At 42.8% G+C, this 15378-nt stretch overlaps 1 protein-coding gene across 1 annotated transcript in view; it reads right to left on the bottom strand.

Annotated features, from left to right (window-relative positions):
- Nucleotides 1–15378, bottom strand: part of STRC (stereocilin) — a 446062-nt gene that overhangs the window by 248260 nt on the left and 182424 nt on the right. The window contains exon 11 of the mRNA XM_086957009.1: nt 6046–6228. Within this exon, the coding sequence (XP_086813135.1) occupies nt 6046–6228 (183 nt within the window). The remainder of the gene's footprint in view (nt 1–6045; nt 6229–15378) is intronic.

Raw genomic sequence — 15378 nt, 5'->3', positions numbered from 1 at the left:
TTTGCAATTTTCACCCCAAGTGGGTTGGGTATGCTCAGACGTGAATCCCAGGCTCTCCACATCACTGGAGTCAAGCTATCCAGGCTGAAGAAGGCTGATAGCCAGAAACCGGTCCTTGGATGCTTCATTTCGGTCTGGGAAAGACAAGGCTTGGTAGTTCGGGCTGGACTGTTCCCATGAGGCACAGGGTCGAGGCTGATTTGCATATAGCCATTGTCTGACCTAGGGTGGAGTGGAGTGCAATAAAACAATGGATTTAGGCCCAGATCTTTGTAATGGGGTGAATGTAAGACATTGTTCTGCATTCTGTCCATCAACTGTGTTTTTTGCAATTTTCACCCCGAGTGGGTTGGGTATGCTCAGACGTGAGTCCCAGGCTCTCCACATCACTGGAGTCAAGCTATCCAGGCTGAAGAAGGCTGATAGCCAGAAACCGGTTCTTGGATGCTTGATTCCGGTCTAGGAAAGACATGGCTTGTTAGTTCGGGCTGGACTGTTCCCCTGAGGCACAGGGTCGAGGCTGATTTGCATATAGCCATTGTCTGACTTACGGTGGTGTGGAGTGCAAAAAAACGATGGATTCAGGCCCAGATCTTTGTACTGGGGTGAATGTAAGACATTGTTCTGCATTCTGTCCATCAACTGTGTTTTTTGCGGTTATATGTTTTGGGCACTGTGCCACTGCTAATCAATGCCACAGTGCAATTGCTCCCTATGTTAAATTGATATATTGATTAGTGATTACATGATTGGGTTATTTGATTTACTTGTCAGAGACCTAGTACAGTGCACCATGTGTGCCCAGGCTGGTAAATCAAATGCTGCTGGTGGACTTGCAGCACTGGTTTTGCCAACCACAGAAGCCGCTTGGAAAGTGTGTCTCAGGCATGCCATTGCAAAGCATGTGTGCAGACTAGGACTGCCAAGTTGACTTGGCCAGTACACCCACTTGCCAGTCCCTGAACCTTCCTTGTGCTTCATATTAGACACCCCTAGGGTAAGCCCAAGGGCAGGGTGCATTGTAAGTATAAGGTAGGACATGCCCTGATATGTGTAGCATGTCCCAATAGTGAATTACAGCCATTTTCGTTTTTCACTATTGAAGACTACCTGTTCTCCATAGGCCAGAATGGGCGGTTAGATTATTACATTCTCATAATCCTAACTGACTCAGGGAACACGGTAGAACTCAGAATAATAAAATACATCTTTGAGTAAAGTTGGTTTTAATATTCTGTGTTTGAAAATACCACTTTTAGAAAGTAGGTATTTTCTTTCCTTACTGTCCAGGCCTGCCTCTGCTAGATTGTGTATTCCTTGTCTGGGTTTGTGAGTGACAGGCTGGGGGATTCCAGGAGACAGGCTGGGGCAGCCCAGTGGTGAATAGAGAGATCTGCATCTAGCTGGAAGGGAGGAGTTGCACCTGGGACCTGACCTCTACAATGTTGGCTTCACCCCCTGTGGCTTGTCTGATGTCTCTGCCCTGCACTGAGAAAGGAGAGAAGGAATCATGTCAACAAAGTGCTCCAGAGCTGTACCTTCCCTCCCCTGTGCAGGCTCCACCTCCTGTGGGTCGGCTGATGTCTCTGCCCTGCACAGTGTAATGAAGAAGAGAGTCATATTAACAAAGTGCTCCGGAACTGGTTTACACTACCTCTGCCTTAAGAGAACAAAGGAATTTGGGTTATAAATATTGGGACCCTGATCCCAAGAAATTAGATCACTTCTGGAACAAGAAACCTTTCTTCCAAGGAGAAGAACCAAGGAAGCTGCAGGAGTTTGGACTGCCCTCTGCCAGTTTGCTGGGTTGGCCTGCAGCGGTTGCTTTATTTCCAAGGGAAAGGAGAAGGAACTTTTTAAGGACTTTCATCATCTACAGAATATTCTTCAAGGGCTTGAATTGTGCATGCCTCCTGCTCAAGTCTCAGGGACAAAAGACTTCACCTCCAGCCCCCCCCTGTGAATTTCCTTGCTGGGAATTCTATCTACAGACGTTTGTGTGTCGCTGGGAGCTGGAAGCACGATGCTTCGAGAGGAAGTGTGTCACCGCCGCAGCTGAGATAGTTGCATTGCTGGAGAAGCGCGCCACCGCCGCATCTCCCTGGAATCGTGTGTTCATTGAACTTGGCTGGTGTTGCATCACCGGAGAAGCGTGACACCCTCGAGGGAGTCGCCATCGCATCCCCGGAAAAGAGTGTCGCAGGGCCTGTCGCGGCTCCAAAGTACAGAGTTGTCGCAAGGCTGCCAGGGCGTCAACGCATCGTCGTCTCATCGCCGCATCAAGGGCGCCATCTTCTCGCATCGCAACCGGATCATCGCATCGCATCAAGGCGCCATCTTGCGCACCGCAATGGGCCAGCAGACTGAGAATCTACGCATCACCTCCGCACCGGTAAGGCTCACGATGCATCCCCTACTCTGCGCAAGCCTTGAGGCAGGACGCAACCGTTCCCCCGGATCACGGAACCGATGCGCCTCCCCTTTTGTGAGCCTTTTGTTCACTTTGCGTTACACATCCAGGTACTTTGCTGAGAACTTTGTCACATTTACCATCAACTTGAACTAAGCAACGTTTATCATCTTTAAGTCAACTTTTAGTATAGTATTGTGGATTTTTGTTGTTTGTGGTCTTGTATTAAGTCTATATAAAGAATACTTATTTTTATAAAACCTGCGTTGTGTCCATCTGTAGTGTTTTTATTATATTACTGTGTATATTCACAAATGCTTAACACACTGCCTCTGAGATAAGCCTGTCTGCTCGTGCCAAGCTACCATGGGGTGAGCAGGGGTTATTAAGGAGTATAATCTCCTTATCCTGACTTACAAGTAAGGGTCCCGATTTGGACAAAGGTGAATACCATTGCCAACTAGAGACCCCAGATCTAACAACGTGCTCAAGGAATTGTGCCTGATTTCCAGGGAAGTGTGGAGGAGGGAATTCATATTCCGGTGTGAACCGTTTGCCTAGTTGCTACTTTGAATGATGTGTGCCTGACGGGGTGCCCCCTTCTTCCAAGGGGTTCACCTGCTTCATTCCCCATTCATCGATTGTTCCTTTTGAGCCTGCAGTGCGGTAGATCAACTGTCCTCTCCTATCTCGGCCCCAATGACTTTGTGTTGCCAGGTAGTAGAGCCCAGATTGGGCCTGGGCAGTGAGAGTAATTGACTGGGCTGAGGAATGCCTCCTAGAGTGATGCCACGGGGTCTGCATTTTTATTATCAACTGGCCTGCTGCATGCCAGTTTCACTGAATTTCAGTGCAGGGCACATGTTTGTGTGTGAGTGCGGACCATATGAACCTGCCAGATATCTGTGGCAGCTTGTATCGGTGCTGAGTGAGAGTGTGGGAGTGACTGTATGAGAATCACTTGTTGATTATTACAATGCATGGCTGTGTTGCTTTACACATTGATTCCTTGCCAATAGAATAATCAATTTGCCATTGGTTTTTACCCATGCAGGCCGGGCTCATGGTACTGTTTAAAAGTGTTGTAATTATCTGTGTGTACCCCGTTCTGATATCGTAGTGATCGGGGGTGCACCCTATAACTGAGTGGTATTGAATTGTAATGATTGACAAGGTGGGCCTAGTTCTGACAACGTTTTCAACCTCATATATGTGCCTCTGGGTGGGGGGGAGTAGGATCTTTCCCAAGCGTTTATTCAACTAATGTCATTTTAACACGGTTGGGCCTAGTACTGCTAGTAATGTTTTCAAATGTGATTTAAGGCCAAACATACATAATGTTCATTCTATTTCCATACACTAGGTGTGAAGTTACTTTTGTGACGCTCAGTGTGTTTATTGTGTGAGAATGCTATGCTAATGCTTTGCACTTTGCCTCTGTGATGAGCCTGACTGCTCAGTACCAAGGTACCCAAGAGTGAGTGCAGGTTATACAGTGAGTGTTATCACCCACCCCCGACGGGAGTGGTAGGTTCTGCCTGGCTGGGCCACTGCCTCCACCAACCAGAATGTGCCAGTTCCAACTCAGTGACACTGGAAACAAGCTACACCTGACTGATGATCCCCAATGTGGGAAACACTGGTCTTGGGTTGCTTGTGTTCCGGTTCATAGAGGACTTTGCCTGCCAGTTCGGGCTGGACTGTTTCTATTGGAGGAGGCTGAAGAATGATTTGAAAATGTCTGGGTCCAAACTGAGGTGGCATGGCTGTCAAAAGAATAAAGGTTTGGAATGCTACCCGAGTGACTGCCAGTGGTTATGCAAATTTCAAGCATTTCTCCCATCACATTTAGTAGTTTTCTTTAGGTGTAGGATTCTTTAAGAGTGGGAGGATCTGGCCATTCTTGAGACCTTCTAGGAAGATGTCTTGAGTAAGGGATGGATTGACCATGGTAAGCTTGGGTAAGATAGCATCCCCAAAGAGAGTTTTGATGAAGGATGATAGTAAGGCACCATGTTCATAAGAAATGCTTTGATGGAACTCAGTATTCAAATAGACCTTTGAATGCTAATCATTGCGGGAATCTATTGAAAGGGGTGAGCGTGTGAAATGAAGCAGGCTTGGTATCATTGAGAAACTGTTTATCTTCCGCATTTTCTCACTGAAGAATAGGTTGATGGCTTTGCAATGTTCTGTGGAGTGAGGAATAGGTGAGTCTGGCAGGGTGTTGATGCAGTGCTTAATAGTCTTGAGCAGCTTTCTGCTTCTGTTGGTGACTCTATTATTATTGATGGTGTAGCACTCTGCTGTTTCTGATGTGGTGTCTGCATGTTGAGTGGCTGAAGTTCAGTATGAAGAAGTCTTTCTTATATTTTCTTTTTTGTCTTTGAATGGATCATTTATTTTCAGCAAGTTATTTAGAAGGGTGTTGGCATCGGACGTGGGGTTGATGCAGTGAGGGTTGACTTCAAGCATTAGGCGGTCTATGGAGAAGTGTTTGAAAGCATCTCAAGGTTTGGTCTTCTCTTCTGCTCTTCTGTGTTGACCTTGGTTTGTTGGTAGTACGCTTGGCATGGAGATAGGGAAAGCAGAGCGGTAGGTCCATTAGAAAGGTGTGGTTGTTTTGCATTGGAGTGTTGGTGATGTTGAGAAGGCAAGATAGAGGATGTGGCCTTTGGATTGTGTTGGTTGTCTGACATGCTGCACCGCATTGAGTGTATCGATGAGGTTAAAGAGGATGTCTTTTGTTCTTTATTTTGGGGTTGCATTGCGGGGGGAGATTAAAGTAACACAAGAATTCATATGATGCTCTATTTTATGACTTCTACTTTAAGATTAAGCTTTGTCTTTTAAAGACTATAATAAATGTGATAGCAGTGAGGAACTAGTCCTGCAACAGTGAAAGTTGACATAACTCAAGACCATGTAGTTCTAAAGTAAATGCACAGCTTGTTAGGTGTGCTGGAAAATATTGCAATCATGTTGCGTCTGATAGTGTGGTAAGAAGACTTTTACCACAAGCCATTCATAAGGGCATTGCTTGATGGATGAAATATGTGTGAAATATGTAAGCCCAATGCCATTGTTTCATGCAGGAAGTGCATGCCTCAACCCAGAAATTCCTATTAAGATTGAAGCTATTAGCACACTTAGGTGAAATGAGACTAAATTTTATGTTTATGAATATGTTTCTATGAATATTTATGAATATGTATTTATGAATATTTATAAATGATTTGTCTTCTAAAATGAGAGAATAACTGCAAAAATACTATTTTACAAATATAAACTATGAAACCCACTTATCCCCGCATGGTCAATAAGGCCAAGACAGCAGCAGTTCAATTGTCAGAGAAATCATGTTACTGCTACTTTTAAATGTCCAAGCTTCTCACATGACAAATATAGGGCAGCAAATAAAAGGAATATAGAGGGAAAAATAAGAGAACATACGAGTGAGTATGAGGAGAAGAAAGTGTTAAAAGGGCATTCAAATAGGAATTTAGAGAGTCAGTGAAAGTAAAACAATGAAATAAAGACATGGATGATGACAGTAAATAAGTTACCTAAAGTAAGTGTGAAAGTAGAGGAAGCAGAGGTCGACAGTTTCTGACACATGAAAAGCAAGCACTCACTTGAGCAGGTGTCAGGTCAGTCAGTTGGAGCTTCGGAAGGATCCCACCCACTTGGCCAACGGACAGTCTCTGTATGAATCTGAGTCCCAGCTCAGGCAATATCCCTCCCCAGGAATCAAGCGCCTCTGGGTCCATGGCAGTAATATTTACAGTTTGCAGAGACTTTGCTAAGGCATGAGCCACCTGGAATCAAAACATCAAATAGCCAAAAGGCTCTGGAAGTTAAGAAAGAAATCTGAGGGAGGAAATTAAAGACAACAATACAGAAAGAAGTGCATCAACAATGTCGTAGGGTGATGGTGAACCTGCAAGGGGGGCAGCGGGAAAAGGGGGAAGTTAACGGAACCTGGTTAATCTCATAGGTACACATTGTATGTGATTCTGAGCTCACATATTGTAGTGCTGAAAAACAAGAATAATTTGATATGCAACGTGGAATTTGAGGTGACTGTGAATTCAATAAAATATGTGGTTTTTTTTAAATCAACAATGTCATAGGGTAACTAAGCGACTCATCCTAGCTGATCCATCAGTTTGGCAGCACTGAGGACTCACTCAGTCAAGAAATCTTTACTTGTTTTTTTACAACCATAAAAGTATACATTAAACAGCATATCATTCAATAAAATAAGCAAGTCAGAATCATATAATCTATAATTAGGCCTGTAATTCATGTATCTTTAAAATGGAAGCTAAATATCATCTAAAATTTGTTAAACTCAACTATTCCATTTTTGAGGCACATAGACCTTCAAGTATTTCTCTCACAATACTTCTCTCCATTAATAACTCATTCTCCTTGTAACTTAAAAGATCTAACTTTCATCAGTACTCTTTACATTTAAGGAACTCTTTAACTTTAATTATATATTTCCCGATGGCACAGGCTATATCTAAATTCATCATTCCCACTAAGAGGTTTACAGCTTGCATCCTATTTTTAATATCATATTTTTTTTAAATCGGACATAAAACCTCTCTTCGTATATCTAAAATCTTCAAACAATCTAATAATATATGTAGAATATCAGAGGTGGTACCTAAACTGCAGGTGCATTTTCCATTGCTGTTTATCATTGAGTTGTTTACCCTTTTATTCGCGTAACAAGGATTTATCCCAATTCTCAGTCTTAGCACTTCACGCCTTAGCAGGCAGCTAGGTAGCCAGTCGATATAGGGATAATGTAAATAATTTTTCCATGCTGAGGCCATATGGGAAACTGAGCTTTTCCGTAAGAGGTACTCCTGGTCCTGGGTTCGAGACACTTCTATTCCAGGTGTCCTAAGTTCTTTCTTATCTATCTTTAAATAGAGGGACTGAGGGCACAATTTTAGCTTTAACACACCATACGCTTCATTAATTGAGGCTATAGTCTCTTTAGCCCAGGTCAGCTCACTGTTGGCAATTTCGTTTTTACACCACTGTGAGATTTTTTGGTCCTCACCTGATCCTAACCACTGCCAGAAACGTAGTAAAGCCATACAGGCTGTTATACCCCATGAGGTGATTCTCAATTCTAATCTTGCTGCTTCTACCATGTAGGATCTAGGCAGCAAGAACAAGTTTTTAAGGATATTTCCCTCCTCTTTGTCCCATTCATTTTTGCCACTTAAATAGAGTACCTCTGCACCATGCAAGAATTGTGGAGGGATAATTGCTAGATAGGCCTTTAAAACCGGTCTATCGGACATTTCTCCATATATACTATTAAATCTTTTTAATCCCTTCATGGAAGCCGATGCCCTTATTTTTAATGCTTCAAGATGGGTATACCATTGCAGGTTACTCGCGAACCACATCCCTAGATATCTGTATTCTGTTACTTTTTCCAGCATCTCTGTGCCCAGATACCAGAAGAACGTAGGATTTTGGTCTTCTGCATGTTCACAACTGATTTTTTAGTTTGGCAGTATTCTTTAAATATATTTAGTTTTATGTTTATGTTTATGTTTGAGCCATTTTTAGAGCGCGCAAATACCCAGGGGTGTCTCGGCGCTAGAGTACAGAACCATCGCTGAGGTGATACATTATGCTGGGAAGAGCCAGGTTTTTAGTTTCTTCCTGAAACTAAGGAGAGTTGGGGCGGTTTTAATGTGGAGGGGCAGTGAGTTCCAGAGTTTGGATGAAGAGATAGTGAAACACCTGTCACCCCAGTTGACCTTTTTTGTTCGAGGGACTTTCAGCATATGCGCCGTTGAAGAACGGAGAGTTCTAGGATGATCAAGCGGGCAGAAAGCTGCTCTGAGGAACTGTTTTCTATGTAGACCAACCTCCGTCTGGTCCATAATTACCAGATCATCTGCGTATAGTAAACAGGAGATGTGGTTTCCTCCTAGTTTCGGGCTAGCTCCTCTGAGCTTTCTTAGTTTTAGGGGCAGGTCAGCTATAAACAGGAAAAAGAGCAAGGTGACAAGTACGCACCCCTGTCTCAGCCCATTACCTATCTGGATCCTCTGAGACAATCCTCTATCCCAGTGGCGTCACTAGGGTTGGTGTCACCCAGTGCGGGTAACTCATGGTGTCACCCCCTCACGACTTACATCATGAATCCATGATGCCCCCCAGATACCCTTACACGGCTTTACACAGGGACTAAAATGCACACGGCACCCGCGAGTCATGTGCAGGTACACACATGTCCTGGACAGTACAGGACACACACACTATGCATGGCACCAGTCTATCCATGCAAAGTTAGACACAGGTTTACTGGCAGCACAAGAACACTACATGCCCGTTCAGGGCTACACTGTTTCCGGGCATAGAGAAATGTTTTTCACCTCATACAAAACCAGCCTTGACAAAGCTGGTAGATCTGGATTTAATTAGCTAAATTATGCTAACACAGGCATGTACAGATTGTGTTGGCTTTATCAGTGCTGTGGAAAAAAGTAGCAAAGAGCGAATTTCTATATAGAATGTACATAGGAGATAAAGAATTAAATGTCACAATATGATGAATGAGTATACTTTTGAGATGCAAAGTAGTCACTTGCGCTTTGCTAGAGGGTGGATTGATGCACCATACTTTCAATTAAATGAGGCGAGAGAGAATTACTTTGCTGTGTGGAGCCAAGCACACACTATGTATAGTGCATACCAGACAGGTGTACTCTACAGCCAGACCTAAATAACAGCCAAAACCAAAGGCAAACACCTTATATTGAGCGGAGTCTGCAGAGAGGGCAAGAACTGAATGGGTCACTGATATAAACTTACTATCCTTGTTCCTGGCTCAGGGAACTTAACCTTCATGGGTGCTATATGTTATGTACTTGGTTGCTCAAAAAAGAAAATAATTTTGGTAGATTACATACTACTGCTCGAATAAAAATGTTTGCACTAAAACTAGTTTACTACAAAAGATTTACAAACAAAAAACGTTTGCATAGGAGCATGATTTTTCACTACATACAGTGTTACTGTCCACATTATAGTTGTAAGGAAGTTTGATTTGAGACCTCCCTCACACAATGGTCTCCTTTGACTGGATTGAGAGACAGTATTTCTGTACCGAACGCACCTGTTTTGAAAACTTACTGTACAGCGGACGGTTTCTGATTACCAGCACCTTCGTAGAAGACTTTAAGCATGCGTCTATTTATCATAATCTCGTGCAAAGCGTCAATAATTTCTTAATGTAAAGGGCCACTTATCCCTCCAGCCGCGCTTGTTTAGTGAGACGCCTCTTACAACAGCCACCTTGAATGGCCGCAGCAGAGGCCTTGCAGTTGCCTTTGCTGGGGCTAGCGCTTGTGGTGAGCTTCAGGGCTCTGGAATGGATCTCAGACTGGGCGCAGCTGTGGTCACCGGCGGCGGCCCAGTACGTGCCTTTACACGTGAGAGATAAGATGCAGACATTGAGCAATCGGATTTCACAGCTGCGCAACTTTGAATTAATACCCGTTGTCGTACCTCGTCGAATCCGAATGCTTTGTAGTTTTGTTTAACTAGTTATCTTCTCTACTTAGAGCAACGTTTCATTCATGATTTTTTTTTTTAGAGTTGGGGCCGGTATTAATGTGTCTCAAATTAACGTCAGTAAACCAGACTAAATATGGGTTAAAGGCTTTGTTACAGTGCTGTTGGAACAATTTTCTGAGTAGACGGTGCTGCAATCAACATAACATTACAATAGTCGTAGGGGTTATGAAAAAGTTATGAAAAACTCACTTTCTTTGTGCACATTTCAGCTCTCAGCTCTTAGAACTTGTGTATCCCTCCTCACCACTACTCAGCCAGGCTCTACGCTCGACCCATGTTCCCCTTGGTGCTGGGTAAAATGAAAGTCAAATTTATGAACCTGCACACCGTCCGACTGCCATGTGCAGGAAACAGGAGCCCTCGTTGTCTGGCACAATGAGCCAGGAGGCCGGGCTTCTGGAGAGCATTAGCAGCCCGCGCTGTTTTTACAGTTCTAAAGAAGCAGATGGATTTTTAAAACGTCAAGTCCGGGAGGCACGTCACGACGTGCGTGACGTTTCGAACGTCATTGACGTCCGGATGCCTGAATCGTAGCCTAATTCGGACAATAATCTTGGCCGGCGGCCGAGTAAGGTTCGACAGACAGAAATATTATTTTGCAGTTTGGTGTCACGGAGTCCGTGACACCAAACTGCAAAATAATATTACTGTCTGTCGAACCTTACCCGGCCGCCGGCCAAGATTATTGTTGACACGGACCATGGTGTCACCCCTTTTAATGGTGTCACCCGGTGCGGGCCGCACCCCCCGCACCCCCCTAGTGACGCCACTGCTCTATCCTCATCCAAGATTATCTGGGCCCAGTTTTCTGTGTGCAGGGCTTGGATAAATGACAATAAATCGCCTTGGATATTATACCCCTACAACGTCGCCCACAGCTGCTCCCTGTTCACAAGATCGAATGCTGCGTGGAAGTCCACAAAGCAGCAGAACAAATTACCCCTCTGCTCGATCGACTTCCGAGCGATGGACCGGAGAGGAAAACAGTCATCAACCATTGAGTGTCCCTCTTTAAACCCTCCCTGTTCTGGGGGCACTATCTGTTTTTCATCTGTACAGTCCTTGAGTAATCCCAGAATTACTTTAGCAAATACTATGATAGTTTTTGGGAGAATTTACATCACCTTTTTTATGTATAGGTGTTACAATTGCCCCTTTCCAACTATCTGGCATGGCAGCTGTATTAAGAATCCCCTGGAACATATTAAAAAAGAACTCTAACCACCACTCTGGCTTAGTTTTTATAGTGACAGCCGGAAGGTTATCTGGGCCGGCGGCTCGAGTTAAGTTTAACGTAGATATTAGACTCCTAATGTGCCTGGGGAAGAAGTGCTCTTTTACTTCTTCCCTTACACCTGGCCATGCGATGGTGTTTATTTCCTCCATCCTTGGCCACTTCCCATAAATTTCCTCCAGATAGTCCACCCACTTATCCTCCGGCACCGAGCACTGCAAAGACCCTAAAACTTTACCAGTGCTTTCTTGTACTAATTTCCAGAAGCCTTTCAGATTTCTTTCTTCAATTACCTCTAATAGCTTCACCCAGCTTCTGTCCTTATAAGTTCTTTTTTATCTCTAATGATTGCTTTAAATTTTGACCTTAGTTTCTGAAGGTTAAGTAGCAGTTCATCATTGTGTCTACCTCTAAGGCTTCTTTCTTTTTGCCTAATGCTAGCTTTTACTTTGCAACAATCCTCATCAAACCATGGATTGATATTAATGTGTAATTTTCCCTTACTTGCTAATTCAGGTTTACCACATTTAATTTTTATCCTAAGACATTCCACCAATTGTCTTATTATATATTCATACCAGGTAATAGCCTCCTCTGGTAGTATTTTTTCTAATGCGAATGTCAACTGGACTGCACTTAGCTTTTTAATATGTTCTTCTGTAATACGAGTTGTAAGTCGCTTTGGGTATTCTGCCTGTACTTGTATGGCTCTTTGTCTTAGAAGGGCCCTTTTTGCGTATCATTTCGTCAGCAGTGGGTAATGATCACTACCTTCAACCCTTCCCACTTCAAAGTGTTTGATTAATTTGAAGCTCCAAGCCTGTATAAACATATCATCTATCGGACACATTTGCTGCCCTATTGTAAAGGTGCGCTTAGCATGCCAATCCATATCTATTCTTCCATTTACACAAACCAGGCACATGGAGCCCAACAACTGTCTAAGCTCCACATCTTGGGTTAAAATGTCACAGCTGGGGAACTTAGCGATCTCTATATTGTAGGCTCTTAACAAATCTGTGCACCATGAATATGTTTTTAAGGGGTTTAGTCTGTGATTAAAATCACCCAACATCAAAAGCACATCTCTCAGGTAGGTAAGCTTTCCAAGTCCACCTTATCATCATTTCCCTTTCCCTTCTGGATATTCACATTGACAATACATATACCTTCATTACATGGGTTATTATTCAATGTCAACGCTCTGCTACTTAGCGCCCAATTACATTTAAATTCAAGGGATTCTATTTTCCTAGCAATCTTTGTGGATACCAGCGTTAGTTGACCACCTGACGGTCTACTAGATATGTTCTTTCTTGCTGGCTTTACATGATGGGTAAATCCTTCTGTAACTAGGGTTTCATCGCACAGCCAGGTCTCCTGTGAACACGCAATGTCAGTATTCTTAAGAATGTTTTTAAAGCTTTCCTGGAGCACTATACTTTTCTAACCATTAACATTCCAAGATAATATAGACAGGCTGTGCGACGACCCTAGCTCCTAGTCAATATCACTCAGGTAACCATTTTCTTCACATTCCATATATGCAAGCTCTCAATATCTATTCCCGACCAGCACATCTTCATCGTCCCACCCTAGATCTTTAGGAGCTATTGTTTTCAAAATCTTCCTTCTTACCCCACCCGGAGTTGATCATTCTTATTTGCCGGTCTACCAACCCAGCATGGATCCTGAGGAAAGGTTTCCTCTGTTTATCAGTCTGCATTTCCACCCTTTTTATTATTTTAATACCTTCTTTAAACATCTCTGAATCTGCTTTTTCCAGAGCTACTTTTACTAATGCAGAATAAAGTGGAACCTTAGTTACTTCTTCCCCTTTGGTGTTTAATAAAATCTCTACTTCTTTAAGGTCTTCTGAGCTAACATATCATAGGCTTGGACATTTCGAGAATGAAGAGAGGAGTTGGGAGCGATTTGGGTTTTTTTTTTTCTAACTCTTTTCCCACCTTTTCGCTGACCTATAGGCTCCAAAAAGAGCCAAAGGTCCGCACGTCGTTCTGACTGTAATCCTGGTGGGCGTCCATCTATCATATCTCCCCTTCTTTGCCTGTGTGCTTCTTCAATACCTCTCTTCCTGAGGCCTCTACCAGGGTTGAGGTTGCTAGGTCCTACACCTAGAGACTTATCCAACCCTCTTTCTACGGCTACCTCTTTATTTTCCCCCTGACGATTTCCTCGAGGTATCATTGGCGCTCTTTAAGCAGCAGCACTGATTATTTCTTCAATAAGGAATTTGTGCAAAGACTAAAACATTATAACAAAATGATTGGAGTACACCAGAGCATCATAAAACCAAATACTGCTATGTGTGATGTGTCCTTCAACTGCAAGAATGTTTAGTTAGGTAACATTGCTGAACTGTTTCATTCATTGCACGCTATGGAGCAATCATTCTGAGTTCCAAAGAAAAGTGTACCATGATCAAAAACTTAAAACAAAACATTTCACCAATGCCAAGTGCGTTCTATATACTGGAAGATAATTTAGGAGCTTGTCTGTGTTGCATTCTATATCTCAAGATTTATTCAGTTAGATGTGGAATAATGAGAGAGCAACCTCATTTCACTATCTCTCTCATTAGCAATCTTTTTCCTTAATTTAGACTTCATCCCATATGGAGTGTCCATCATTTTAGAGAATCTCTCTATTCAGTCTTTATAGCTGGCCCTATAACATTGCACTTTTGGAGTAATAGTACCCATGTCTACAATACAAATCCTTCCTAACTCATTATGCATTTCACACATTGTTTCCATTCATCCATCAGAGGTGAACAAACTAGCCATAGAGGTAAGATGGTGATCTATACGGAACCTGTAGGTTAGATGTCTGAATCCCTGCAGTCCATTAACTTTTTTTCCAATAGAAGCAGGGTCATTGTCCATGTATGTACTGCGGAAGCATTAATAAGTCTGGTGTCCTGGTGTTTTTCACAAAGCAAAATGTCTTAAGCACAGTGCTCATACCATGAGGGGATTCCACTGCTCAATGTACAATCGGACTCCAGCTGCACCTCACTGATGAGGCCAAATAAGGCTCAAAGCTTACTGGGGTTGACAGTTTTCTACTCTACATGAGACCTGGTCTGAAAATGTGGGATGGACTGGTCCTACCATAGTGAGACCGAATCTGATATGCAGGTAGCTGGTCTTTGTCTAGGGCGACATAGCGGGTAACAAAAAAATGCTCTGTAACATCTTTATTCAAGTTGGAGCAGCTTGAATAGTTGTCAGTGGTTGAAATTAATTCATGCATTTATTACATTACTTTTTGTGCTTACTGGTGTTTACAAAGACACTATATAGGTTTTCTCACGACCTCCTCCATCATTGCACAATAGTCTCTACAACTATAAATGACACACAGCGATAGAAGCACTGTGAAGGATTGCCCTTTGGGATGCTTAAATGTAAGTGCCTGTGTAAAATCTGACGTTTTAGTTAGAAGACAATCAACCAACTGGTGACATGACTCTTCCGGCCAATTTTTAGATTAAGAAGAGATCAGATTTACCCTATTAAAACCCCTTTTTTGGAGATACATTTAAGTGCACAAATAAATGATTAATATTTTAAAGCTAAGAGACTGGTTGTTGAAACATCAGTAAGTGTAATGTGTGAACTTTCCTCATTTGAGTTCAGGCTAATGTGTTCTACAGCTCCATCCGACAGCTGTTCTGTTTCTGAAACAGAAAGGGTGGGCTTTGTAAGCTCATACCAGATATGAAGTGACAAACCAGACTTTTTCTTGGTTACTATGGATTCCTTTGCCTTGGTACAGCTGGGCTGAGATGGAACTCAGCATTGTTATGTACTATAGTAATTAGTTTGAACTGGTATTTTTCCTTAGTGAATATTCTCTGCCCTCAACACCCAACCATCTTAAAGCTACTCTCTATTTCACAGCCAAACTACTATCATTAACTAGGACGTTTGATCACATCACCCTGATCCTCATCAACCTATAGTAACGTCCAGTTAAGTCCAGAATAAAATTTAAACTCCCTTATCTATCCAACTTCCACAAATTATCTGCTGGTGGAAGATGATTCAATAGCAAGAACTCCGCTCCTGGAAAATTCGAAATTCAAGAG

This window comes from Lissotriton vulgaris, chromosome 2_1, assembly GCF_964263255.1.
Source record: "Lissotriton vulgaris chromosome 2_1, aLisVul1.2, whole genome shotgun sequence".
NCBI lineage: Eukaryota > Metazoa > Chordata > Amphibia > Caudata > Salamandridae > Lissotriton > Lissotriton vulgaris.
This window is presented reverse-complemented; position numbering and strand designations above follow the sequence as displayed.